This window comes from Nanorana parkeri, unplaced genomic scaffold (assembly GCF_000935625.1).
Source record: "Nanorana parkeri isolate BGI_ZX_2015 unplaced genomic scaffold, ASM93562v1 scaffold145, whole genome shotgun sequence".
Lineage (NCBI taxonomy): Eukaryota > Metazoa > Chordata > Amphibia > Anura > Dicroglossidae > Nanorana > Nanorana parkeri.
The window spans coordinates 1,591,762-1,618,177 of record NW_017306413.1 but is presented as its reverse complement, the minus strand read 5'-3'; the positions used below and the strand labels follow the sequence as shown (position 1 = coordinate 1,618,177).

Here is a 26,416-nt window from a genome sequence, read left to right as displayed (position 1 = left end):
CTGTTTTGTGTTGCATTCTTTTTATGAATAAAATATTCTCATTTGTGCTCCTGGAAACCAGTATACCAAGTATAAGTAAGGCAAGAGTATAATGGTACAGATCAGATTTACATGTAAAACCTACTGTCTTGTTACATCCATTCTCCACCCACAAAAATAATTCATTTTGTTTACACTTACTGGAGGATTGGGAAATTTGGATTAATAGTGGCGTGTCCTTTTCTTTATGTTCTACCTACAAACGAACTGATTGTATAACAATTACTTGGTAACCTATCTAAAATATTATGCTCTGTTATTTAAATGAAAGCACATCATTGCAATATTATTACAGCACTTACTAAACTAATTATAATCAGCAGAAATAAGATTACCTGTAAACCCGTCTATTTCACAGTTTTTTGTTTTTTTTTACAGTTGCTTGTCATCTAGTCAACTATTTAGAACTGATACTTGTTTACATACAAAGGGAAGCATGAGAATGTTTGAGAATGTTCAGCACAAATATTATTCATCAGTGTATTATAATTAGCTTAGTGTGTTAATTATATTGTTAAAACAGTGAATATTATTCATAAGTGCCATTGTTAAGAAAACAATCTCTAGCAGTTCAATCACAAATATAATTAAGTACCAGGTTATAGGAAATATGTAACGCTTTTTTTTCCCCATGGTTTATTGCTGTACACCGACCAAATTAGGTGGTGGGTGTGGGAAGCAGGACTAAGGAACCGCTTATATTCTTGACCCAATGAATCCCTGGCCAAACCCAGTGTTAAATTTGTTTGAAGTGGGGGACTTAGCACTAAGATGGGGCAGGGATGTATCTTGATTAAAGAGATAAGGCCCTGTGTACAGTTTAGGCGTAGGACTTAATAGAGTTTCACAGGGATCACTTCAAAGACAAATGCAAGTATTTGCGGCATCACACGCTGCCTGCACTTCAATGCCGTTGTGACCTTTGTCACTTTATAGGCCAATTCAGGCCACATTTGATAATATTGTGTTGTTGACCATTTTCACACTTAAAAATTGTAAAGCAAAAAAAAACTATTAAGTGATTTGCAGCCCCTCAGCTATTGAAAATTCCATCCATGGTTTCTCTTTTTGGGTAAAGTTGGGAATCGCTCATTCCCCTGCTGGATCTTTCCTGCAGTCTAGGTACGTGACAGGGAACCCTCAATTTACATAGAGATGCGAAGAAATCTCTGCAATTTATCAAATCCAGATCCACTCTGCCTAAAATATATTTTTTTGAGTTAGTTGCTCTTTGAAGCTGAAGTTTTTTTCTTTTTTTCTTTCAGTATACAGCACCATTCACATTAGTTACCTACAATGATGTGTATCCCACCTCCTCCAATCTGCTGCTTCGCAACAAAATACTCCCTTCATGCCACAGGGTACGCCCTAAAGTGACTATTTTCCAGTGCTCCAGAGGGTGACACCTGTGACTATTAGTGTGATAGAGTTCGCCCGCCCCTTCTTATTCATATTTTTGTTCCACAATGCAATGCACTCTGTAAATGAACAGGGCAGATCCTGTCATTCATCTGCTCCTCTTCTAATTACAGAGCATGTTGAATGGTGGAACAATAATAGTGTGAGCTTCCAGAATGTAGAAGGGGGCAGGATGAGGCGGGGGCGATGGGCGGGGGCGATGGGCGGGCAAGCTGCGCAGCTCTTTAACACTGGTAGTCACCGGTGCTTATCCACAGATCACCAAAAGATAGTCACTCTGGGGTGTATCCGGCGGCATTCAGGTGGGATACATACCATCACAGGTAACTAATGTGGTATTTCACTAATGTGATTGGTGTTATATCCTGAAAATAAATGTCAGGTAAAAATGCTCATGTGCACAGACTGTGCCCAGACTAAAAACATTTTTTACATATTCCTTAAAAGCAAGGGAACCTGTTTTTGTGTGTGTAACCTACAGGTCTGCCATGCTTCCTTTACTACTGCAGTCATGTAACACACATGCAGCCAGTTAAGTGTTGGGGCACCAACACCGATACCAACAATGATATGCACCTACGTGTTTGTTGATCATTGATTCACCCAGTGTAAATGAAGGCTGTGGACCTCAGACAAAAATGGCACCACTGAAGCCAAGTCAAAAATGGCGGCTCCTAAATTCCTGTCATGCCAGGTTCCTTTAAAATGAATTCGTTCTTCAAAAGCCAAAGAAAACTACAGATTGATTACCTCCCCAGCAGCTGATACATTATCCCTCACAGTGAATTATGCAATTTGTATTCCCCTCACCAGACTAATGTTTAATCTCTTTTGTACAGATGGAATATCCTTGGGCTACAGGGCGCTCTCCTCAGTCACTTCATCGAGCCCATCTACATGTACAGCATTATAGTCGGCAGCTTGCATCATACGGGCCACCTTTCCAGGGTAATGAGTCACAGAATAGAAGATATTGGTAATCTGCCAGACACATATCGGCATAATCATCCCCTGCTCAGCGGTAAGCAAATACCTTTCTTGCAGACAAATTATCATGCTCCCTTCAGGTCTTTAATGCGCAGAAATTGTCCTTGATTCCTACATGAAAGTTAATCAAGGTCAAGCATCTACAATGCCCTTCAAGCAGACCTACATAGTATGATGTTTACACATGACTTCTCTGGTGTATTGTTCTCTGTCTTTCACATAACAGTGCTGTCCTTTGAATCTTAGTATCTGTTTTTTAAATTACACACTGTATTCTCAATGAATGCAGAGAATTAGGATGCACAATCATTGTTTAGACCACATAAAGAAAAACTGCATTAATGTATAATACAGTAACCGACATGACAGTTTATTGACTATCTTTTTTTTATTTTCCTTACACTCCCTATTGACAAAAACAGATTCAATTATAGTTATCAAATGAAATATAGTAAGTCCTGGAGGAATAAATTGTCCTTGAGATGCGCTAATTACTCTTCAGCTAAGTAGGAAGGGTTATTGATACAAATTGGAATTATTTTTACATTGATAAACACAGCAGGAGACTGTTATCACCCCTAGTAGAGCCAGAAAGGTCGATTTATGAAGACGTGTGAGTTGGTTTTTACTGTGTTTGGTATTATGCTGCAAAATAATTTCCTCATCAAAATGGTCAGTTCATAAACATATACATATATATATCACATGTAAAATCTGTATTCTTCCCATGTAGCTTCAGTTCTTGAACAATATGGATTTTATCTCTACCGCAATTGCATCTAAAGCCAAATCTGTAAAACATTTTTTGATAGATTAGGGAAAGATTAGACCCCTGTCAGGTTTTTATTGCTGTCTGCATCCTTGCAGGGGAGATTCATTCTCTCTATTTAACTCTGTGACCTTTGTTACTGAAAAATAGCTGGAAAGAAATCTTCCAAGTGAAACAAATGACAAACGCACTCATCAGTTCATAACTAGAGAAATCTTCCAATGATGACACTTGTCCATCTCACAGCTGTCTAACATGGGGGATTTCCCTCACTTTGGAGAGATTTCTTCTCACTTCCTGTTGTGTCTACAAAACAGGAAGTTAAGAGAAATCTCCTTATTGGAAAACAGATGGAAAAAAACCTATCAGGGGTTTTAACCATTTCCTACTCTATCCAATGTTTGTTTAGGGCAGGGGGTAGCCAAACTCCGGCCCTCCAGCTGTGGTGGAACTACAAATCCCATGAGGCATTGCAAGATTCTCACAGCCAGACATGACTCCCGGAGATGCATCATGGGATTTTTAGTTTCACCACAGCTGGAGGGCCGGAGTTTGGCTACCCCTGGTTTAGGGTTTTGGCTTTAGATATACTATAGATGTCTCACAAATGTAACCAGCTAGAAGCAACTGGTATTTTAAATTGTATGTAAACCATAGCAATGAAATTCTCTTATTTAGCCCCTAAAGGAGAACTATGAGGTGAGTAATTTCCACTCATCCTCATAGTTAGAGCCGACCTGTGACAAAGAAGCTGTCACAGGTCGGCTCTATCGATCGGGAAATGAGCAGAAACATGTCGCCAATCCGCTCACTTCCCGATCGTCTCCCTGCACTGAGCGGTGACTGTCATCTCTCCCCGCAGGGATTCCCCCCCTCTCTGATCCTCCAGCACTGAGTGGAGGAACAAACAGGGGAGGGGGCGGGCACAGCTGGCTCTGCCTCTAGATAGGCAGAGCCAGCTGTCACTCATGCAGCTGGGTGGATCCAGACAGTATTGTCGGGATCTGTCCCAGCTGCGGCGCTCTCATTATTGCATGTAATATACTGAGCTTTGGGTCACAGGAGGAGGTTAGTATATGTCCTCCCGTGACACTAAAGAGAACTATGCGGAAAAACACTTACCCCATAGTTCTCTTTTAAGTCTGTTACATGTACACTGAAATCATTTTCTTAGATTCCTTTCTTTCTTTTTTTTTTTTTTACTGATAATCTGTTTTAATGTAAAAAAAATCATGTTGATCATGTTGAGTGATGGCTTCATGTGTTTTCTGCCTCTGCTGACTGTTATCAGTAACATTGTTCTCTATGTTCTGGAGGAGAGGGAGGGGTCAGTAGCCTTGTCCTAAGGTGACAAGGCTGCTCCTCCACAGATACATTTAGTGAATGAGTGTTGTCACAGTAAGACAGGAATGATAATGGCAGGATCACAAGGTTAAAATAAAGGGTGAAAAAAACTGACAAAAGGAAACTAATGCAGCAACGGCATCTATGGACTGGTAAGCTAAAATATATTACATTTTTGTTTTTGATTTTAGATATGCTTTGAACAGTAGTTATTAGTCTATGAGAATTGTTTTTACATACCATTTTATAGTAAGGATAATTAAAATACATAAAATGCATGATTTGCATCAAAAAGAAGAACAAATACTGATATTTTCAACGATAATTGTGTTTAATCTTCTAAGGGTATAACTATAACCACAGCAAGCCATGCAACTGTTATGGAGCCAGCAGCCTTGGTATTAAGCACAGTCTGGCTACATAGTAAATTTTGCAGCTAGAAATAGCATTTGGGTAATAGATGTGAATAAACTGAATTTGTATATGTTTTGGGAAAATCTATAAGTATGCAATGAAAGCAAATTGGATTCTGTATCCAATGAATATAGACGCTCAGCAACACTCACCCCAGAAGACTAAGGAGGTAATGTGAGTGTAGAGCATCATGGCGGTACCCCCTAATGGAGTGTCAGCTTAATGCCCTTCATTTATAGTGTAATTATACACTGAGCGGCGCTGACGTCAATACATCAGTGCCACTCTCTGCATCGTCAAGGACGATCCACACCAGGAGAGATACAGAAGAATAAGAAGACCCTAAAGACATCAGAAAAGGGTAAGTATAAACTGAAAAGATATATACAGTACAGACAGACACGAGACGGTGATTGAGGGGCAACGATCTGAGCCCTGGGCTTTAAGCCAATGTTGAATCCCATTTGTAAATTAACCACTATGATACCTCTAGGTACATAATTAAGATACTGCATGGTATTTTCAGAAAAGCTTTGTGAATTGACCATGTAGTACAGTATGCCATCAACATTTGGTTATTACGAGGGACATAAAGCACTGCCTTATTGGGTTTTCTTTAATTGTCTTTTGGTCAAGAAAATATATTTTGGTCAAGAAAATATATTTTGGTCAAACAGATGCACACACATGGAGAGCAGATTGCTGCAGGATATTCCCCGTGATTGATTGAAATAGCAAGGCTGCAAAGGTAAACATGATTTTGTAACTGAACTAAAAGTAAACACATATCTATGTATATGGAAAGAGTTTTACCAAAGGATTTGTCATTTTGTTCAGCCAGTCTAGTGACACCCCTTCCGGTTCCTAGAACTCGCTTCAGATTTCACTGTAGTTATGCAATACTCCCTGGATCCACCTAAGCCTTTGTTTGGACAGTGAAGGAGAAGCAGCACATTGATGAGGTCATCTCTCTTCTCTTCCTTTCTGTAAGCGTGTTCACAGACAACGCTGTGCAAAAGAATAGAGCCCTGATTGGCTCAGTGTGCTGCCCTTCCCTCTCCCAGTCTGTCCTGCTGCACTGGGAATTGTAGAAGACGTATATCAAGAGATTCAAGTATGTTAGTAATTCTATGTAAAAATAAATGTAAAGAATTTCTAATGAATGCATACCCAAATTAAATAGTGTTTTCATGATCTGTTCAGTTTGATCCAAAGCCTGTCACTGTCGTCTTCCAACCAAAAATAAATCAATAATTATAGCCGAAGGGCTTCTTTAGCACGCAATACAGTATATGGAGAAAAAGTGTATGTTGTCTTATTTTTTATCTTGAATTTGGACGTAAGCCATTTCCTCATATTATATGTAATTTTTGCAATTCTGTAAAATGACCACTTACACGACCTTATAGGTGCTATAATTGTACAAGACACTCCCCGGTAGTTAAGTTAAAAACAAGTATGATTTCCACATATTTATAGCCAGCGTTCCAAACCATTATGGCCGTAATTACTGCATCTTTACTCTGCTTCAACCAATTAACCCCCAAGAGCTTTGCCCCAACGCATGTGAACAGAGTAAAGTCACATCTACATCATTTCAGATCAGTTACCGAGTAATAAAAAGGAGTTTTCTAATCTACCCTAAGATTTTATGTCCATTTGTTCCCTTCCATTCCTTTGTTCTAAAGGAATATTTGCAAGTAAAGCATTAGAGATACCAGGCCACAACAGAAAATTTATAGAAAATTAACTTTATTAGATAAAAATAAATATTTAAAAGTGCATGGGATCATATATCATAATTCCCCATGGACTTGTGTACATTTTTTAAATCGGCACGGTTGTGCATGGCTCCAACCACGCAGCTGCATCATCCATTCACAGATCCTTTGACAGGCTCTGTGAATGGACAAACTACAAGTCCCGCCGCCAAGGTGGAGTTTGTAGTTCTCAATGAAAAGCAAGTGCGGTGACGTCACACATTTGTAGTCCATTCATTCTTCCTCCCATCTATAATACAGAAGTAAGAGTCTGCAGGAGCCAGAGCGTTTCACCTGTGATCCACTGATTGCGGTTCCAATGATTCACTGGCTCCAAACATTTTTTATAAATGCACACTTTTCCTTTTTGAAGCAGTATGCATTTATTTCTTTTTCTAAAAGGTGGAGTTTTCCTTTAAATTTACTATGTTCCATACATTTTGTTACAATGTAATTATTTATGCATCATAGAGCTGGGTATCCAGTGGAAGAGTGGTACCTCAATGTATACCACAGGTGCAACAATTTGTGTTTCCTGTTTCCATAAGCGAATGTAGAAACAAGTATATAACAATGTGTTAGGAAATACAAACACATAACATAATGGGTAATACAAGTGGCCTAAGAGCGACCTCAGTAGGATTACCCTCTGTATTATGTATGTTACTTCAATGAAATGTTCATGTTTAGCTCGCCTTTTCATTAAAGTAACTCTGCTATTAGTCTATTACAAGTTTGCTTATGTAACTTGTATTGGATATATCAGAATATACGTGAAAAGAAATGTAGTCTACCCTGCTTTCACAGTTATTACAAATAAACTTTGCCTCTGTGCAGGAGCTTCCTTTAATAAAGACTGGTCACTAGACATGTGCGATTCGTTTCGTTCCGAATCAAAATTCAAAAGAATTTTCCGAATCTGAATTTACGAATCCCAATGTATGTAAATGTGTGTGAATTTCCCGTCCGAATTTCGTTCAAAAACTAAACTGAATCGGACATGTGACTTTTCTGGCCAATCAGATGTGTTTTTCGGTTTAATGCATCTGAATGGGTCTGAACACGAATTTTCATTACAGCAACATGGGAGCCATCTGATTGGCCAGAAAAGTCACATGCTGTCAAAATTTGTGTTCAGTATATACATATAATACTAAAGCTGAGGCTCCTAGACCCAAATGGCATTCGGAATTTGAATTTCCTAATGCAATTCGGAAATTGGGATCCCAAATGCCATTCGGGTCTAGTAGATTCAGCTTTAGTATTAATATCTGTATATGGTTTTATGTTTTACACGTAACCAATATTCGTAAACTTATCCGAAACTAACTAAATTCGGATATCGTCCGAATCCGAAACCTGAACTGAATTGAAATTCAGATCCAAATTCCCGAATTCCGGAATAACGTAATATCCGAACTGAATTTTTCTGCAGCTTACATGTCTACTGGTCACTGCTGCTCTTTCAACTTGTGTAGGGTGACTGATCTTGTATGCGCCCCCATGTAGTTTTCTGCAGACAGCCTGTAGTGGGTGGGGCCTATTAGATCTTTTGTTTTTATGAGTTCCCCATGCCATAGTTCTATTACAAGTTGATCCTGCCAGTATTCTTCCACTTCATGTAACAGGTCAAGCTGTCTAGAAATAGTTTCAGTTACAAAGTTTGAGACAAACAATATAATACTCATAGCGCTGCTTTCAACAGTTTGCTTTTATCCATATAGATTACTGCCTAAAAAGTGTTAGCTGAAGTTGGGCTTTTAAAGCAGAACTAAACTCACTTCCCATCACTACCTTTCTGGTGCCGACATCTTCATTCAGCTTTCAGGATGTTCGGGCATCTTGATTGGCTGGGTCAGAATGATGTAACTCACATAAGCACAAAAGTTTACACATTCCGGCACAGAGGTGTTCTGAGAACTTACACTGTCTACATACTAAAGAAGTTTGTAAATAGATAGGTAAGTTTGATCAGCCTAGCATGTCTCTTCTGCAATACAGAGCCTGTCTGGTCACAATTATTTTTCACTTAAGTTCCACTTTAATGTCTATAAAATCCATTTAAAATCACCTGTCCGTCTAGGACTATTGTCCACAGGGTGACAATGCTGCTGTATGATTTCACTGCAGAACCCTGTTAAAGGAAGTAGAAAAATAAAATCTACTGGCAGAATCAACAGGTAATGTTACAGGAGGGCTGAGAATAATGAAAACTGCTTCTTATCACTAGTGACAGGCTATATCATATATGTATTTTGCTTTGGGTGTTCTTCAAAAATCATTCTTCAGTAGAAGGAACCTGTGCGTGTGCTCAGTTCCTAATTTATTTATATAATCATCCCAATTAGATAGGGAGGCCTCACCTCAAACACTAATTAGAAACCAAGGATATTTCAAGACTTGTTTTGAAACAAAGATGATAAAATTCATTGCTACGAGGTCCACAGTAACTTAGGCCCAAGGCGTGCCTCTTCTAGAAATGTCAAGGTCCAGTTTATGGTCAGTTTTATTCTACATCAGGCTGGTGATTGAATATAATGTTATAATTTCATAAATTACTCTGGACATGCTGCCAACAGTTTTCTATTTTAAGGCTGTAGCAATTTCCAGTAAGTGAAGTGAGTGCTGTAATTACTGGGCACGTCGTCACCTCTGATTTCGCCCACGTTTTCATACTATATTAAGTTATTCATACCAATTCCAGTCTTTCCTTTGCTGATAATATTTTACTGAGATCTTCCATCGCAGTGCATTAAAGTGACACTAAACTCAGGAGTTAAACCTTAAAAATGCATTCAAGTACCTTAACTATTAACACAAATGTATCTTATTTGTGTATCACTCGGCTGTAGATCCTCAAATCATCTATGAATTGGTGCTGACACTGTCCTTCCTTCTGGAGGGGGGCTACTTTTGTTGCCCATGGTCCCTGTGTGTGTTGTGTGTTGTAAAGTAGCCACCACCCCAGGCTCACTCTCGTGATGGACTACAATCTCATTACAAATTAGTAAACCAAATATGGGAGTGAGCCTGGGGTGTTGGCTACTTTACAACACACAAAAGGACTATGGGGAACAAAAGTAGCCACCCTCCAGAAGGAAGGACAGTGTCGGCACTAATCCAGAGATGATTTGAGGATCTACAGCCGAGTGATACACAAATAAGATACATTTGTGTTAATAGTTAAGGTACTTGAATGCATTTTTAAGAATTAACTCCTGAGTTTAATGTGTCACTGTAAAGAGGAACTCATGGTAAAAAAGAGAGACCTATTTTCAAGCAGATATTACAACTACTGTTTGCTTGTAATATAAACTAATTTTTCCTTAGAGTGCCCCTCCAATATAGTAGATTTACTATGCAGGGTGAGGGTCACTTTACTAAAGGTACCCTTAGAGATTATGTGACGCTCTCATGTCATGTCTCATGGCAGAAATAGCAACTGGAGAGCTGAGACATGCTGTCTGATTCCCATTTTTACCCTAACAAGCTGGTGGCAGGAGTTGTCTGAATTTGCCAACCTCTTGCCTCTGCATAGGCAAACACAAACTCTCCCCAAAGATGAACCTTCATGTTTAGGGACTTGCCAGCAGAACTGACCAGTGCATGAATTCTTACCTGCCTGCTCTGTCCCTGCTACACATTACCCTATGGCCTGTGTATAGGGCCATTGGTAAAAAAAAAGAACATACAATCAATACACGAAATATGTAAATGAAGAGATATCTCACAAATATAAGGTGAAACAAGTCTGTCCCTACCAGAGATGCTGCCTAGGGGAATTTTGGCATTTTCCTCCAAACATGTGCTGAGGATGGCTCTGGATCCTCCTGTCCTCTGTTCCAAGATGGGGTCTGAGTCCCAAAGTGCACTTGTTCCCTGCTTCTGGCTACTGGGAACTTACCATAGAAAAACAGTTTTCTCTATATTAAATAGGGATATATGCTCTACATTACATCTTGTGGCTGAATTTGAGATAGCAGGTAGGTAAGTCTATAAATCTCTGCCTATGGCCAGAACACTGCCTAAATTCTAAAACCATCTACTCAGAGCACATGAAATAGGGCACTGTTATAATACACATTGGAGAAACTGTTGATATTATTATTTTTTTCAGTTTCCCTGTCATTGCTGTAGAAAATAAACAGATGGCGTATGTTCCTAACACTCATCACAGCTGAGAGACCTCTTTGGATAAACAGAGAATTGTCTTCAGCATTACAGAACAACTCCTCTTGAATGTAACTATTCCTATCTTTCATGTGGATGGAGTTCTCCTTTAAAAAGATGCCATGATGTAATAGTCTCAAAAAAGATCAAACTGCCAACTAAAATCATTTGTTTAAAGCAGAAACTTTTGGGGCAACAATAAATATGTTTTTTTTTCCTGTTTTCTTGTATTTTGTTGCAGAGTGAGATTTCATATCTGTGGGGAATTTTCATCATTTTATTCAGCGAGAATTCAGCATGACAGGGTCTACAGGGAGAAGATGTTGCCTAATCTGTTATATTGTGTTTATCTCGCGTGCGTGCAAAGTGTTTGCTAATTCAGTTCACATTTACTTCCTCTATTCCTGATTGATTTCTCTGCATCTGTATTTAATCTGCATCCTGTGGCTATACATCCTCCTGGTATCTGAGGGCAGAGCACTGATTGTATGGGCCATCACAGTGCAATTCTCAGTCTAGTAAACATCCCGTGTTTTTTAAGCCCAGCTGCGGGTACCAACTAGAAGACAATACTGGGTTTTCTTCTCTGTGACTGATATATTTTTTTCTTTCTGGGTCATTTGCTGCAAATTGGTGATGCATGGATGGCCAAAATGGCCCAATTTGCTTGGCAGTTGCCTGATGGTTTTAGAAATGAAGAATAAAACATTATGTTCATAGCATAGATTGGGCTCAATTACTAAAAGTGGAGCAGGCAGCCATGTATTTGATTTAAAAAAAGAGACACCAATTATAAATAAAGTATGTCTCAAAGCAAAAAATGTTTATCTGATTTTGTATAGGGTTGGCAATGTTTTTCAAAAGATATCCCTTTACTTCCTGTCCTGTAGACACAACAGGGAGTGAGGATAAACTTCCCCAAAATGAAGTAAATCCCCTCTTAGACAGTTTTCACCAGAACAAGTGTCCCCAGTGGTAGATTTTTCTATTCTGGTAACTTTTTAAAAAACTTTCCTTCACTTTTAGTCCAAGTGACAGTGGTCACCAAGACAGGCAGAATGAATATCACTAGTGGGGACATAGGAAGCACTAACCCTGTCTGAGGTTCTGATCCCACATCACTATACTAAAAATTAAATCAAAAATAATAGATACCTGTGTTGCCCCTAAAAAAAATATTCTCTGGACAAAATGAGTGTTATTTGGTTTTGCAACTGCAGATGTTGGGCTAGTCATGGAATACATAAGGGATGGCTGTGTCAGCCAGCAAACTTCTCATACCATGGTAACCTGACCAATAATGTAGTACCATGGCGGGTACAGCAGCATATGGCACATCCATCTATTTTATTGGTTGACTGGCCACCAATGTAAATTTGTAGGTCCACAGGTGGAACCTTCCCCCTAAGAATGAAGTTAGGGGTGTTCTATTGGGAGCAAATTATTGCAAAACATTCAGATACTATTCTTTGCATTTTTGTATTATAAATATAAATACAACTGGATAACCTTTTAACTCTCCAAATTGCACTTAGAATGACATGGAACGTAACTGCTTTTTGATATACCAAATGTACACCAACTCCACAAATCAGTGGAGTTGGTGTACTAAAGGCAAATTTGCTGTTCATTTTGCAAAGGGAATTGTCCCTTAGCTTAGTGATTTAGGTAAAAATTCTCTATGCAAAGAATGCCCAGTCACCTCCATGGGAATTTTTTAGTATTTTTGCTTTTGATTGGATGATGAAAGTTAGAAAGCTAAGAGACATGTGAAAATTCATTTGCAAATTCAACAGACCATATGCCATTATTAAATCAAACCCAATGGGATTCAATTGCTCATTTCCTTTCATTATAAACTATAAATGAAAATGAGCAAGCTTTCACAAATTCCCTTCCAACCAAAAGGATATGTATGGAAACCACAATATTTCAAGAATCAAAATTAAAATGTGTAGGCTCATATCCAATGAACATGCATGCTGATATGACAAGCAGACCCTTGATAAGTTAAAAAAATATATATATTTCCTTAAGGGACAGAAAAGTTGTCTGCTGATGTGTATGCCGCTTCACAGAAATCCAAATTAAGGTCTGATCCTGTCCAAAATGTCACCTATGTAAGGTGTCCATTTTCTGGCCAGTTGCACTATATGACCTCAAGTTTGTAGACACCTGCCCGTCACAACTTTATGAGCTTTTTGGTCATTCCGTTCAAAAACCAGGTACTGATTTTTGGATGAGAAAACCTGATTCTCAATGGCTGCTCCAATTCATCTCAGAGATTTTCAGTAGGGTTGAGGTCAGAGCTCCCTGCATTTTACTGTTTCCTCTAGGGTTGCACAGATACCAAGTACAGTACTCTGTACAAGTACGAGTACATGTACCGATACCTTTGAGCTCCAAGACTACACTAGATAAAAATTAAAAAATTAGGAGGCAGCCGTCATTTGTAAGGAGCACACGGGGCTCCTGGGATTAGTACATCTCTGTTTTAATGTATGATTTTGTTTTCATAACTATAAATAAAGGGATGCACAGATACCAGTTTTGCGAGTATGAGTACTGGTACTTGCCGAGTACTTACAAGTATGAGTACTGATACATTTTTGTTTATTGTCATGTGACCGTTTTTCTAAAACAATACAGACTAATGATTTCAGGACAGCGGTGGAGCGCCAGAGCCAGGTCCCAGCTGCAACGTACTCGAAAAGTATCTGTGCATCCCTAGTTTCCTCCATACCACTCATCAAACCATGTTTTTATGAAATTGGCTTTGTACACAGGGTTACAGCCATGCTGGAGCACTAAAACAGGGAAGGATCATCCCCAATCTGTTACCACAAGCACACAATTGTATTTCTATACTGTAGAATTAAAAGTACTCTTCAATGGAAACACCAGAACGCTTTAATTTGGAGGGGGTGCACATTCTTCTAGCCATATATATTATTACCTCAATAATATTAAACAAATGTTTACCAATACTTGTGTTTAGGAAGTGCAGAATATCCTGCAAAATTGAACCATGTGAATTACAGCTAAAAGCCCCTGTATGGCAATCTAAACAAGTACCAAATCCACTAACTATGTGATGCGCAAGGCTCATAAAGTATACAAAAAACTTCCATGAATTACCCTGACTGAGCCATAGCGTCCTTTATTTGTGCTTAACATGCTCCCCTCTCAGACAATGCATCTTGCAGTAGGAGGGCTGCAGCAACAGAGGCAGTGCTGTCAATCCAGAAAGCAATGGGCAGCGCTAGGTGTGGCCAGGTGCTGATTGACAAGCTATGGACTTGTGAATCATCAGTGAGCATGCTGATAGCCATGCCCCGCAACTTTTTTTTTTATTCACTGTAGTACATGCAGGCACAGCCTATTTGAGAGTGACAACTCTGCTATGAGCAGTGTAGCATCATTGCCACATCATTACAGGAAACTGTATTAGGTGGACTTCAATGGCAGGATAAATAGGTATTTGTGGGATACCTGTCTTATTGAATACCCAATCTTTTCATTTATGTTCTCTTTTTGTCTTATATCTAGCTCATTTCAACACCCAATTGATTTTTTTTTATACTAAATATTTACCTAATATGTATTTGCATTTATTTTGTAATGTCCTTAACAAAGGCAAATCTCCTTTTCAGCCTGTGTTTACAACAGATAAATATACCACATACATAAACACTCCAACACATTTTTTTTTAAGATCCACCCAATCTCTCTACCTTACAAGAACAGGAATGCATCCTCAGCCTGGAGTCCAGTGTGGGCTGCTGTGCTGTGATGGAGCGCCATTCATATGTACATTGCTATAGCTCCCCTGCGTGTCTTGTAGACTTGTCGTTAGCCAGAATATGACGTCACTCGGTTCCAGTCACCTATATAGGGCACGTGTAGGTGCTGTAAGCAATGCATGTATGGATGGAGCTCCCTTGCGGCCCCAGCCCACCCCACCTCAAGCTGACACTTGGTGCCGGGCAGCATATTTTGAATGGCTGCTCGGCACAAGAACTGACCGAGCCACTAGAGGGGGGTTGAGCAGCCTCTCACCTTGCACAGTGGAAGGCACATGGCGACCCACTGTATACGGGATTGCGACCCACTTTTGGGTCGTGACCCACGGCATTAGACCATATTCACCAATTAGAAATCAATCCATAAGTGTCTTCCGACTCTGGTCTGCTGGAAGTTGCCCTTTGCACTGTTATTAAATACACTGCACTTTGACTTGTAACTTATTTCTGGCTCATATATTATACCCAGATGCTAAGATGGTGTTATGATGTAGCATTAGGATGTACTTTGTGTACTCAAAATGTGCCTATAGCCAGTCTCTCAAATACCTATATGGGCCAATATTGGAAAACACAGATCTTCCAAGGATAATAAATTACTCAATGCACTATTGTAGCTTTTTATTGTGATGGTTAAGGGGAGATGTCCACGTTAGTTCTTGCTGATGGTGAAATGTTGCATTCCAGTACAGCCATAAAATCCACATTAGCTAAAGAAGCATTATGTTGTGTTTAGATGTTGCTTGCAAAAGGCTATGGAAAGTGGTGACTCTTCCTTGTTAGTACATATGACATGCTCACCAGTCAATAGGTCAATTCCTTCCTTCTTGGAGTTACTCTTTTATATGGTGAAAATGGAATTGTTGTCATTGTCTGGAATCAGCAGTAAAATGTGTACAGAGCAAAGAAAAAAAAACTCCTCACAATAAAATATGAGAATTGCACACAATGTACAGCATTGTAAGCTGGTGTCTTTCTGATAAATTTATGTTGACATGTTGTGAAGCTCAGTCATCCCACATGCTGCGAAAAAGATACTACAACCCAATAAAACACCCACAAAATGTCTATTATTTTCCAATAGCTGTAGATTCTTGTGTCTACAAGCTCTAATCAGCGGGAGGAAATGTCAATATTTCACTGATTTGATATGTTAACAGAAATATGTTGCTATGGAACAAACAGCCATCATACTTAAAATGTATTCCAGGAAATAGTTTTTAATTCAAGTTTTGACTGCAAGCCTTTGTAAAAAGAAGCTTTTTTTCAAAGCACCTGCATCACTCTTGAATCAATACAAGTTGCAGTTATAACTTCTGTTTGTTATGCTTTTTTAAAGAGGTTGTGGCATGTCAGATACTAAAACAAGCTAAAGACATTAAGAAGACCCTGTGACCAGACTGTGGACATTCATGTATTAACAAGCGTAAATCAGCTTTATAACAAACCCTCAATGACCTCAGCTCACCTTGCTATCCCCTCCCAGCAGTGACTCCTTCCAGACTTCTAATCTAATATAAACATAAAGCAGGTACTCTGGGAGGGGAGGGGGGGCAACTTGAACAGTTCAGTACTACTGCTGTGAAATTTGAGGATAAATTACTCCTTACTACCTGCAGCTACAGAGGTCAGCGTTGGCTTGTTTTAAAGCTTAATGATTGTTAGTAATATGAAAATACTTGAATGTCCATAGCCTGACTACAGGTTAGCTCTAAGTTGATTTCAATCCATCTTCACTAGTATTTTCCAATGACCGATAACAAAGCAATGAAAAAAAATATATATTTGAATGAAATTGCAAAATGTCTTTAGAAATTATTTTATATATGTTTTATGCTTTGTTTTAAATGTTTTATTTTATATTATTGTATTTTTTTGTATTTAAAAAAAGTCTTTATTCATCATGAAATCCTGTATAATAATAATAATCCTAATAATAATCATGCACTGATTTTTTCTGAATATAGTGCTTTCTAATGATAATGTCCAGCTTGCTTGCTTACTATCTCAGTCTACTAAAAATCTATACAGGGCTCTATATGCAAAGCGGGGAGTGGTGCTGTGCCCCTAATCTGACTCCTTTAGCTGTGTCTCTAAACTGCGTTCCTGTTATTGAGGTCCGTTCATAGCTAGGGATATTCACAGCAAAGCAGCAAAGTCTCTTTCTAAAAAAAGGTGAAATCTACATAGAGCTGCACATTTTGGCTGCATGTGCTACATATGCAATATTTGTATGCAACATTTCATATTCACCTGAATAAAAAATATTTATTTAAACAATATATATTTGTTATTTATATATTTTATATTTGTTAAGCTAAGTAATAAAGAAAATATAGGTAAAATATTGCACATTCTTTAAAAAAAATCAAAACTGCAGACAGATTATGGCTGATATTTGTGTACATACTTCTACTAATATAAATTAAGTATTATATTTTGCTTCATCTATTCTTCTGAGTTACACACCTCTATTAGCATGAAATATCACCTAGAACAGCCTTCCATCCTGCGAAGCCCTGATCCTTTTCTTTTTTGCCAAGGTCTAACAACAGCAGAAAAGATTCCATTGTGATACACATTGTGGAGACGTATATGAACTGGCGTCCTTACCAACAGAAAGACATATTACTATTTACTTGCGCTCCATTGTGATGAATATTGGAGTTCATTGCTTTAGAATATAAGACAAGTGATTATCACTTGAAGCGTCTGCATCTTATGCCATTCCCGAGTCTCACCTGAATGCTGACAGAAGAAAAATACAGCCTTGTGGCCCTGAGATTTATCTAGGAAAATATTTTCATCTTAAAAATGTCAGTGCAAAACTAGATTAATTTTGTAGAACACCAGTAAAGCTTTGATAAATCCTCTGCAAGATGTCTTCTGCATTAATTAGACCGGGTCACAGAAGCTGTACTGACAAGTGTGAAGCCCACTAACTGGAATTACAAGTTCCCTATAAGTTCATCCCTTGACTGGAAATCAGGACTGCCTGAATAGCTTAATACGTGTTTTAATGTGCAAGCAGTTAAAGTGCCCAAGATACACATACTGACACATTCTGTTAAATAAATAAATAAATAAATAAATAAATAAAGCTATAACAAGATATACAATGAATTACACATGAGTTATTGTTATTTGAAGCCTTAGATGCTCCTAAGCTATAAAAGTCAATTACAGTGAAGGTTACTGGTGTGTTAGAGAGTTAGACATTGTATTATAATATATACATATATTTTAGATTATAATCTTTTACGAGCAGGGCACTCCCAAACATCTTATCTTGAACTTGTAGATATACTCATACTCATATACTGTGTCCTGGTTGATGTTTCCAGGGTGGCATGCATTAACTAAATAATATGTTGTAACAAATGATTGAAGCAATCTTATCAGCCACATATTCAGATTTAGCAACCCAAGGCTGCCTATGGTGGATCTCTTTCTGAGAATGGTCAGAGAACTGCTAATTACCATTGAGATTGCTGAACCCTGCACCCACAGTGAGGTTTTCCTATGGACAAAGAGAACATCACTATGGACAAGAGGATATGTTCCAAATGTCTCACAATTTAAACTCTGTGTGAGCGTTAATGAACCTTTCAAATTCTTGCATTTGCATAGTTGTTTAAGTGACAATCTGAGGGATGCTTTAAAGCTGAGATGAGTGTCACTGTCAATGTTTTTACTTAGGACTATATAGGGATATCAAACAGTTTTTAAAACCAAGGACATTTTCCAGGGACATATTTGCAGAGTTGGGAATGTAACTGAAGCTTGGGTATGATTGGCAATTGTACTTGAGTTCTTTAGTGGGGTATTTAATGATACACTGCCTGATATCCAGTTCAGTGCCCAGGAACCACAATCCCCAGTAACTCTGATGTTATTATATCGACTAAGCTTTCTGGGTTGACAGCCTTGCTTCCTCCTACTTCTTAAGCCTCCCTTTTGGCTGAGGCTGCCCATCATAATGATGGACCACTGAGGTGTAGAAGGAGGAGGCAAAGTCAGACTCCGCCCCCAGAACGATGGATTGACATGTGCAAGCAGACTGCCTGGGGACTTGGTGTACCTGTTGCACTGAACTGCCTAACAGACCTGCTAGGTGCCTATTTTGCACATGAAGTTTGCTTTAAAGCCTTTCTCTGGGAAAAAAAACCTGCAAGGGTTAACTGCTCAGCATTAACAAGGGAAATTCTGTAAAGCACTGTCGCTTACCTGATCCTTGCTCCCTCAGCCTCCTCTCCCCTCTGCTTCGGTGATTGGAGCCCCGTTGACGTCATTACATCTCATGCAGGCCTGCATTATACATGAGGACTCCTAGGGACAGTCCACAAGCCGGATTTTAAGGGACAAGGTGAGTGCCGACTACTGGGAGAGTGGGGATCAGATAAATAAAAGTGGTTTATACCTGTCAGGGACCTGAGCGCCTCCAGGTGGCACTGTGACGCTGGAACCAGGTCCTGCAGTCCCAGTGCTCACCTGCGGGTGTCCCAGCAATGAGCAGTTAGTCACCACCTGGTACTGCTCTGGAAGGGTATTAACATCTCCCTGCAGTGAGGCCTGTGCCTCAGTATTGTTGCCATATTTTGTTCCTCCCTTGAACCCTGACTTGGACCTGACTCTTGACCCTTACCCCTGAGGTCTCCTAATCAGTGGCTCCCCTCTTGTTGTCCTGCTCCCCAGGGTTGGCCCTGTTGTCTCCAGGTGTAATTGTTACCTGTATTTTTTTATGTCATTTGCGGGTGTTGGTGGGGGTGCTTATGGTTGTGGATTTTTGGGAGTAGCTAATAAACGATAGTTCATAAGCATTGTTTGGTGTGGTCACGTATTTGGTTCTCCTGTATAGATACCTGCACGTGGTGTGGGGACACCCGTACACGGTATCGTGACATCACCATACCCTTAGACATAAAGGAGCAGTTAACCCTTGCAGTGTACGGTTTGCCCCACTAGCCTGGATACATGGCTTTAAATTTGATTATCGAGGGAAGGTTTTAGGACACCATGGCATCATTAACGATCCAATCCAAAATTCTCCAATCGAAACTGAAAATCAAGCTTTGAGATATTGCAGTAACGGGTGATCTGGGCACCCCTTTTGTTTATACTTTATTAGTGCACTGTAGACTCATTGCTGTCTCTTATACAGAAATCCTCTCGTATCAAAGTGTCTGAGGCTTCTCACAGCTATCAGGAAAATGTAGACCTGCTTTAGAAGTTTGAACCTCAAGCAGATAAAATTTCACAGCGCAGGCTTTAGGAAGCAGACCCTCCCACCCCACATCTGTCTACAGGAGATTAAACAGGCCACATATTTTAGTAAATGAAATGGACATTAGCACAGTTTCAGTGTTTGCAGGATAACAGCTCACTGATCGCTTCTTCCTGTTTCCTGGCATTGCTTTTTAATTCTTGCTAAACATCACCTATGTTTCCATTGTATTATTAAATCTCTTTATAATGTCTGACACATAAAACACACATTAAACATACATATATGGAAATCGGCATTATGGCAAATCATGTGTCTATTCAAATCCATCTAATCATTCTCAGGTTTCTATTAAAGCTACAGCAAGCCCGGCACCATGGAAACAGCATACCGCCACCCTCGTGCGCAGCTGACACACGTCCTTTTGTAATATGTAGATGGGAGCATTTGTACTGCCATCATTAAACAGCATTTTCTATTAATATCCTGCAAAATGCCAGCAAAACAGGCAGTGTCTGTCGGACATGGCGGCTCATTAAGTAATGATGTGATGGGAAATGTCACGCGAGCAGTGTGAATAAAGCTCTCGCACTCACCAGCATTGAGTCAGCTCAGATCATATCTGGTTCAAGACGGGAAATTTGACAGCAATTTATTTAACTTTTGTAAGATAAGTTCGTATCTCCAGTTAAACAGTCCAAATGGAAAAAGAAGGAATACAGTGCTTAGCATTTTAATTGCCAGACGGCGCAATGGATTTATACATTGATATCCACTGATCACTTAACCCAATCTGTGAATATTTACACATATTTTGTTGACTTTATCTCTAGCGCTGTGTTTCAAGTACTCTAATGGAATTTAATGCTCTCATCGTGAACCTGGGGAGAATCAAAACATAATAGGTCCTTAATATTGTTAAGCTGTACGGAACGTAACTTTCGTTGTTTCTGCAATTGAAAAACTACCAACTAAAAATATTTAAAGACAAAACATTGTCCTTTACCATGTTGCTTTCAAACACAACAAGTTATGATTAATTACACATCAGAGATATTTTCTGTTGTCATCTGTAGCCTTTAGCTTTACCTGGTTGACTCTTCCCTTTAACAGTTCTTGACCTCTTCTATCTCAGCAACTGATATGTTCTAAAGCTATAAAAATAACTTCCATTTAGGAATTACTTGAGACTTTAAATCAAACTCTTATTAAACCAAATGTATGTCTCTGTTACTTCAGAGCTTTTCCTTATCGTCAACGGTTGTGATTGTACCTGTGCATAGGTAGGGTAGGTATCCAGCGCAGCTGTAAGAATGCTGGATGGAGTAACCACACAGTGTCCCGCTTTTGGAAGGACTATCTTTCTTTTGGAAGTGAATACTTTACTTTGTCCCTGCACGTTTTGTTCTTTACACTTTTATTTATAGATATATAGATCTTTATAAAAGAATGTGAATTGGCACAAAAGACTGCCTTATTTGGCATTTTTGGAATTCTAACTGAAAATGCATTTCCATGCAGTAAAACATTCAAGTGTGAGCTGTCCTTAATGCCAAAGTGCTTATTAGAGTGTGCATCGTGATGTACATGTGATGGTGTGAATGGGTCCTTAAAGTTTCTACAGTTTCTACAGTAAAATTATTATTTTTTACATTCTTTATTTAGAAAAGCAAGTCCAATACAATATATATCAAACACAGCAGAACATAAAATGAAATTAGAACAAAAAACATCACTGGCAAGGTACAATACTTTTATCTGAACATTCAAAAGCTGGTACAATTGTTTGACTTGTAAACCAGGTATTTTTGGATCAGGTCAAAGGTTTGCATAAAGTTTGCAAGAAATGTTTGACTCATGGAGAATGGAGAGCAATTGTTTGTATTGTAGGCTATGCAGTTTTGTCAGGTGAGAATTTGGAAACAGGACCATTAATAAAGCTTGTGAGATCGTCCATTTTTTGGATATTGTTGATGCAGTGAAATCATTGTTGTATTGTTCGTAAAGTTGGGCTTTTCCATAAGGCCAGGATGCAGAAATGTGCAGTATTGATTGATGTGGAGTTTTTGTATGCTTTAGGCGGAAGCGTAATTGTGATGAAGTACAAAGAATTCAGGTTCCTTTGGAATGATGTGGTGACAATTTTAGGGTGATGGTATTAATTTGGATCCAGAAAGCTTGTAAAGCTGGGCAGTTCCAAAAACATGTGGAGCTTATCTCTGGTTGAAGAGCCACATTGCCAGCATGTGTCTAAGATAGATGGATACATTGCATGAAAGATACTAGGCGTTCTGTACCATCATGTGACAATTTTGTAGCCCGATTCCCGATGTTTGTTACCAATGGAAGATGTAAAAAAGGGTCAAGATGTTGGTTCTCGCAACTAGTAGGAGTGACATATTTAGTCTCTTTCCCAAGCATGTAGAAATCATTGGGGGGTTTGGGATGTCTCTTGCAAAAGGAGTTTATAGATGCAAAAATGTGAATGTCTCCCTGAACCAGTGGACATGTATTCGCGTTCAAACTGTGTCTTGGAGTACTCACAATAAGGGGTCAGGGGAAGAGATTTGAGGTAGTGGAAGAGGTGGACAATCTGCAAAGGTCGCACCAGTGGGGAACCAGGAGGCGTTTCTGATGAAATGTGGAGCTCTAGAACTGCAGCATTGATGGCTGAATGTTTTGTCTTGTAGACTGGGCAAGAAAGCTGAGTTCCCCAGGATGGGGAAGAGGGATTATGGAAATTCACAAGTTTTACTATGTGCAACAATGCTTGTTTATGGGCACCACAGTGGCGTAGTGGTTAGCGCTTCTGCCCTGAGGTCCCTGGTTGGAATCCCGGCCAGGTCACTCTCTGAAAGGAGTTTTCATGTTCTCCTTGTGCCTGCGTGGGTTTCCTCTGGGTACTCCAGTTTCCTCCCACACTCCAAAGGCATGCTGGAAGGTAAATTGACACTGTAAGTATGCATGTGAGATAGGGACCTTAGATTGTAAGCTCCTTGAGGGCAGGGACTGATGTGAATGTATGCTATGTAAAAGCGCTGCGTAAATTGTTGGTGCTGTATAAATACCTGTAATAAATAGAATGAGAATTGCAGTGCATTGCCATTCATTTCCAGTGGCACCACAACATACATGCATGCATGGAGTAAACAATACCTGGCCTTTAATGCATTGCAACTCATGCAATAAAGAATACATGTGTTTCTTTAGGGTGCACTGTAAAAAAAAAACAGAGGCAGGTATGTTTTTGAGCCCTTAGATGCACATTTAGGGTTGTTAAAATATCATTGCCCACTGAAATCACATGTCATCACATGTCAATGGGCAATGTCGGTTAGTGTTTGCTTAGCCTAAACTGAATTTAAATGGTTTAAAAAGAAACCTTTGTATATATTCCATCAGAAGGTTTCCTCAGTGCAGCTGAAGTTAACCTGTTTGCTATTAAATGTGGCCTGTTTCCTGCTGTGCCCAGGATGAGATTCCATCTTTTATATATACACAGGAACATTTGGGGGTTATTCTGGGATTGAACTGGCTATTTGTTGTTTCATCTTACAATATATCAGCCTGGAGCAGACCTAGAAGTGGAACTCACTATGCTTTCACTATAAGAGAGGACGAGAAGTGTGACTTAGGAGTGTGGCAGAAAGGATGTTATACTTGAAGGTGCTAAAATGTGCCTCTGTTGCAGTCTCAGAAAATTGGTATCTATGTACTGCTTACTGTATAAACATATTCTCTTTTGAACACAGTAGTTCTGCAATATTTTGTGGGCCCGTACTTAAGCTTTTGGCTTTTTATTTTTGGCAGGAGTGAGTAATGCTGAACCTCGACCACCGGGAAAATCTCCAAATTTCAGCATCAACTGGACAGTGGGGAGCCCCGACCTGGAGATCATTAATGCCACAACAGGAAAGAAAAGCTGTGGCGCCCCCTCCAGGCTCTGTAAGCGCTTGTTATATGCTCGCTGGTCAAGGCTTTATGGGAAGGTATGGTCTCATTTCTTATTTCTTCACTTCCAGAGCAATGATATTAAAAATGTATCACAGATTGACCTAAATATTACGAAACTAGGACTAACGCAGGATGTGTAATTAGCGTTCTATTTCTCTTTCTCACTCCTGTGTTCAGATGGACTAGATTATATCTCTGAGTTTAAATATATGAAATGCATATATGCATATGAGTTTCAGTTCATATTCCATATTTAATGTGCTGTTTTATGTAGGAGAAATAGATTATTTATACTCTTTAGATCATGTTTGCTGCCTAGAACAAATTGCCAAGACACCCATATCATGCAAGAATTATAATAATGAACTGGGTGGATCATTGATGTGACTGGTACCTGGTACATTGGTAACCTGTAATCATGTCCTTACTACATCGGTTCCCCTTTGCAATGCAGAATATTAAAGCAAACGTGTTTTGCCAGTGAAAGGCAAGAAACAGGGTTGCCTTAAGGCCCCCCTCTCCAGCAGCACAATCAATTTTTTGACTCCTTTGCTCCCCCATCACTCTCTTCAGCTTTTAGGAGTGAACCTAGGACATCCTGTGTAAGACCTGAGTCACTCAAAGCTACACAGGGCTGAGGATTCTGTTCCTGCCCCCCCATGCTTGCAAGTTACCAAGTGCCATTTTTGTTACGTGAGGGCCATTAGTCACATGTTGCACCATATCTAAAAGTACTGTGTAGTTTCTTTCCTCATGACAACTAAATAAAGCTGCGAGGGTGTGAAGGAAAGCTAAGTATCTGTTGTTGGGGGGAAAGGCTGCATGGTGTTGCAAAAAGGGATGGAAGCATGGTGGGGGATGGCACTGAGACTGGAATCCTCCTACCACAGAAAAATCATCCTCAGTGCATGCTCAGCCTGGAGCACACAGCATCATTGGTTCGTATGGTTGGGACTGTTGGCACAATGGCAATGTGTGGCCAAGAGCATCCTAATGATCCTAGTGACTTTGGAGGATATTAGATAAAAAGATATTAGATATTAAAGACACTTTTTCACTTCAAAACAAAAAGTCCTTTTCAGTACCTTTTGCTTCTTCAACTGCTGGGAGTTATGGCAAGCAAAGCTTCAGGACATCCTGATAGCGCTGCAGCTTGCAAGCCCTTTTCTGTCTACTGCATTTTCCTGTTTGCTTTAATAAACGATCACTATCTTACATTAAATTCACACTAATGTGATATAATTTCAATTAGTGGACTTTGTTGATTATATTTTAGGATTAATATATGGGGGTATGTAAATTATGTAAATGTTGCCGTGGAAAAAATAACAGGAAAATGCGTTTTTCCATTTTTTTACTATTTACTCGCAATAAAAATCAAGGCAAAAAAAATATGAATCCAAATTTGCTACCACATTAAAATGTCTCTGTCCTGAAAAAAAACTATGTAGGGTAAACTCCAAAAACTGAAAGATATAACATGTGGAATGGTGACATTGCTCCAACAAAAAACACGCTCTGGGACACAGGGGGATGTAGGAGACTCGAGGTTAAGGAGAATAAGACTGCTATGGCCCCAACATGTGGGAGGTGCTGTGGAATAGTGTACAGAGATCTCATTACCAAAGCCCTTGAGAGATGTAAAGTCCATGTCAGTGAATACGCCCTCCATCATCTCTACTATAGATATTTTTCAGTAGACATGTACGATTCATTTCATTCAGATAGAAAAAATATGTATAGATGTGGGGCTTTTAAGGTACCAAGTGACAAATCCAAGAGATTACAACGTCATAAATATCAAAAGAAGTTTTTTATTGTACAAATGTTTAAAAGGCATAAAAACATAGTTATGTAGTGCTTTCATTAGTATAATCTATAATCCCTCCAAAAAACTACTACTCCAGAGTGATATTTTTAAGCATAACAAACCATAGAATACATAATCCATATGACATGTTCTTAAGAAAATACAACAATGAACTGTCCCTTCTTTGAATGATACAGGAGCAGTTGTTCTCAATGCGTTGCGCTCCAAGAGCTTCCCCAGGAGATGGAGGAAATCTGAATAACCATATAATACATAAATGAATATACCCTGAAGGGATAATATCCACCTAATTTGATATTCAACTGCTAATGGTATCACCTACCGAAGCGGAGAGTAATAAGTGTGTATCTGACCAGACCAAAAGATAAAGCCAGAGACCCCAGGTTTTTTACTACTTTCTGTGTTATTTTTATCTATGATTAAATTATCAACGTTTAGTTTAAGTAATTTTATTTTCATACCCTCCCCCCACATTACATTGGGTAACACATTAGTGACATCATGGAACTTGTTCCACCCATTTGTTTACAGTCTAATAGGGCTCCGAGAGCTGTTACGGAATGTTAACAAATCATCGGAACAAGTGCCGTCATGACTCGCTCCACCCCGTTGCTGACATTCAAGAGCAAAGCTGTCATTTTGCGGCCAGCGTTCGTCGAGTTTGGTCACGACGGTGTGCGGTGGGGAATTTTTTCTTTCAGC

At 39.2% G+C, this 26,416-nt stretch overlaps 1 protein-coding gene across 1 annotated transcript in view; it reads left to right on the top strand.

Moving 5' to 3' along the window:
• ADARB2 (adenosine deaminase, RNA specific B2 (inactive)) overlaps positions 1-26,416 on the top strand; it is a 450,356-nt gene that overhangs the window by 418,173 nt on the left and 5,767 nt on the right. The window contains exons 9-10 of the mRNA XM_018554192.1: positions 2,298-2,479; positions 23,740-23,918. Of these exons, the coding sequence (XP_018409694.1) occupies positions 2,298-2,479; positions 23,740-23,918 (361 nt within the window). The remainder of the gene's footprint in view (positions 1-2,297; positions 2,480-23,739; positions 23,919-26,416) is intronic.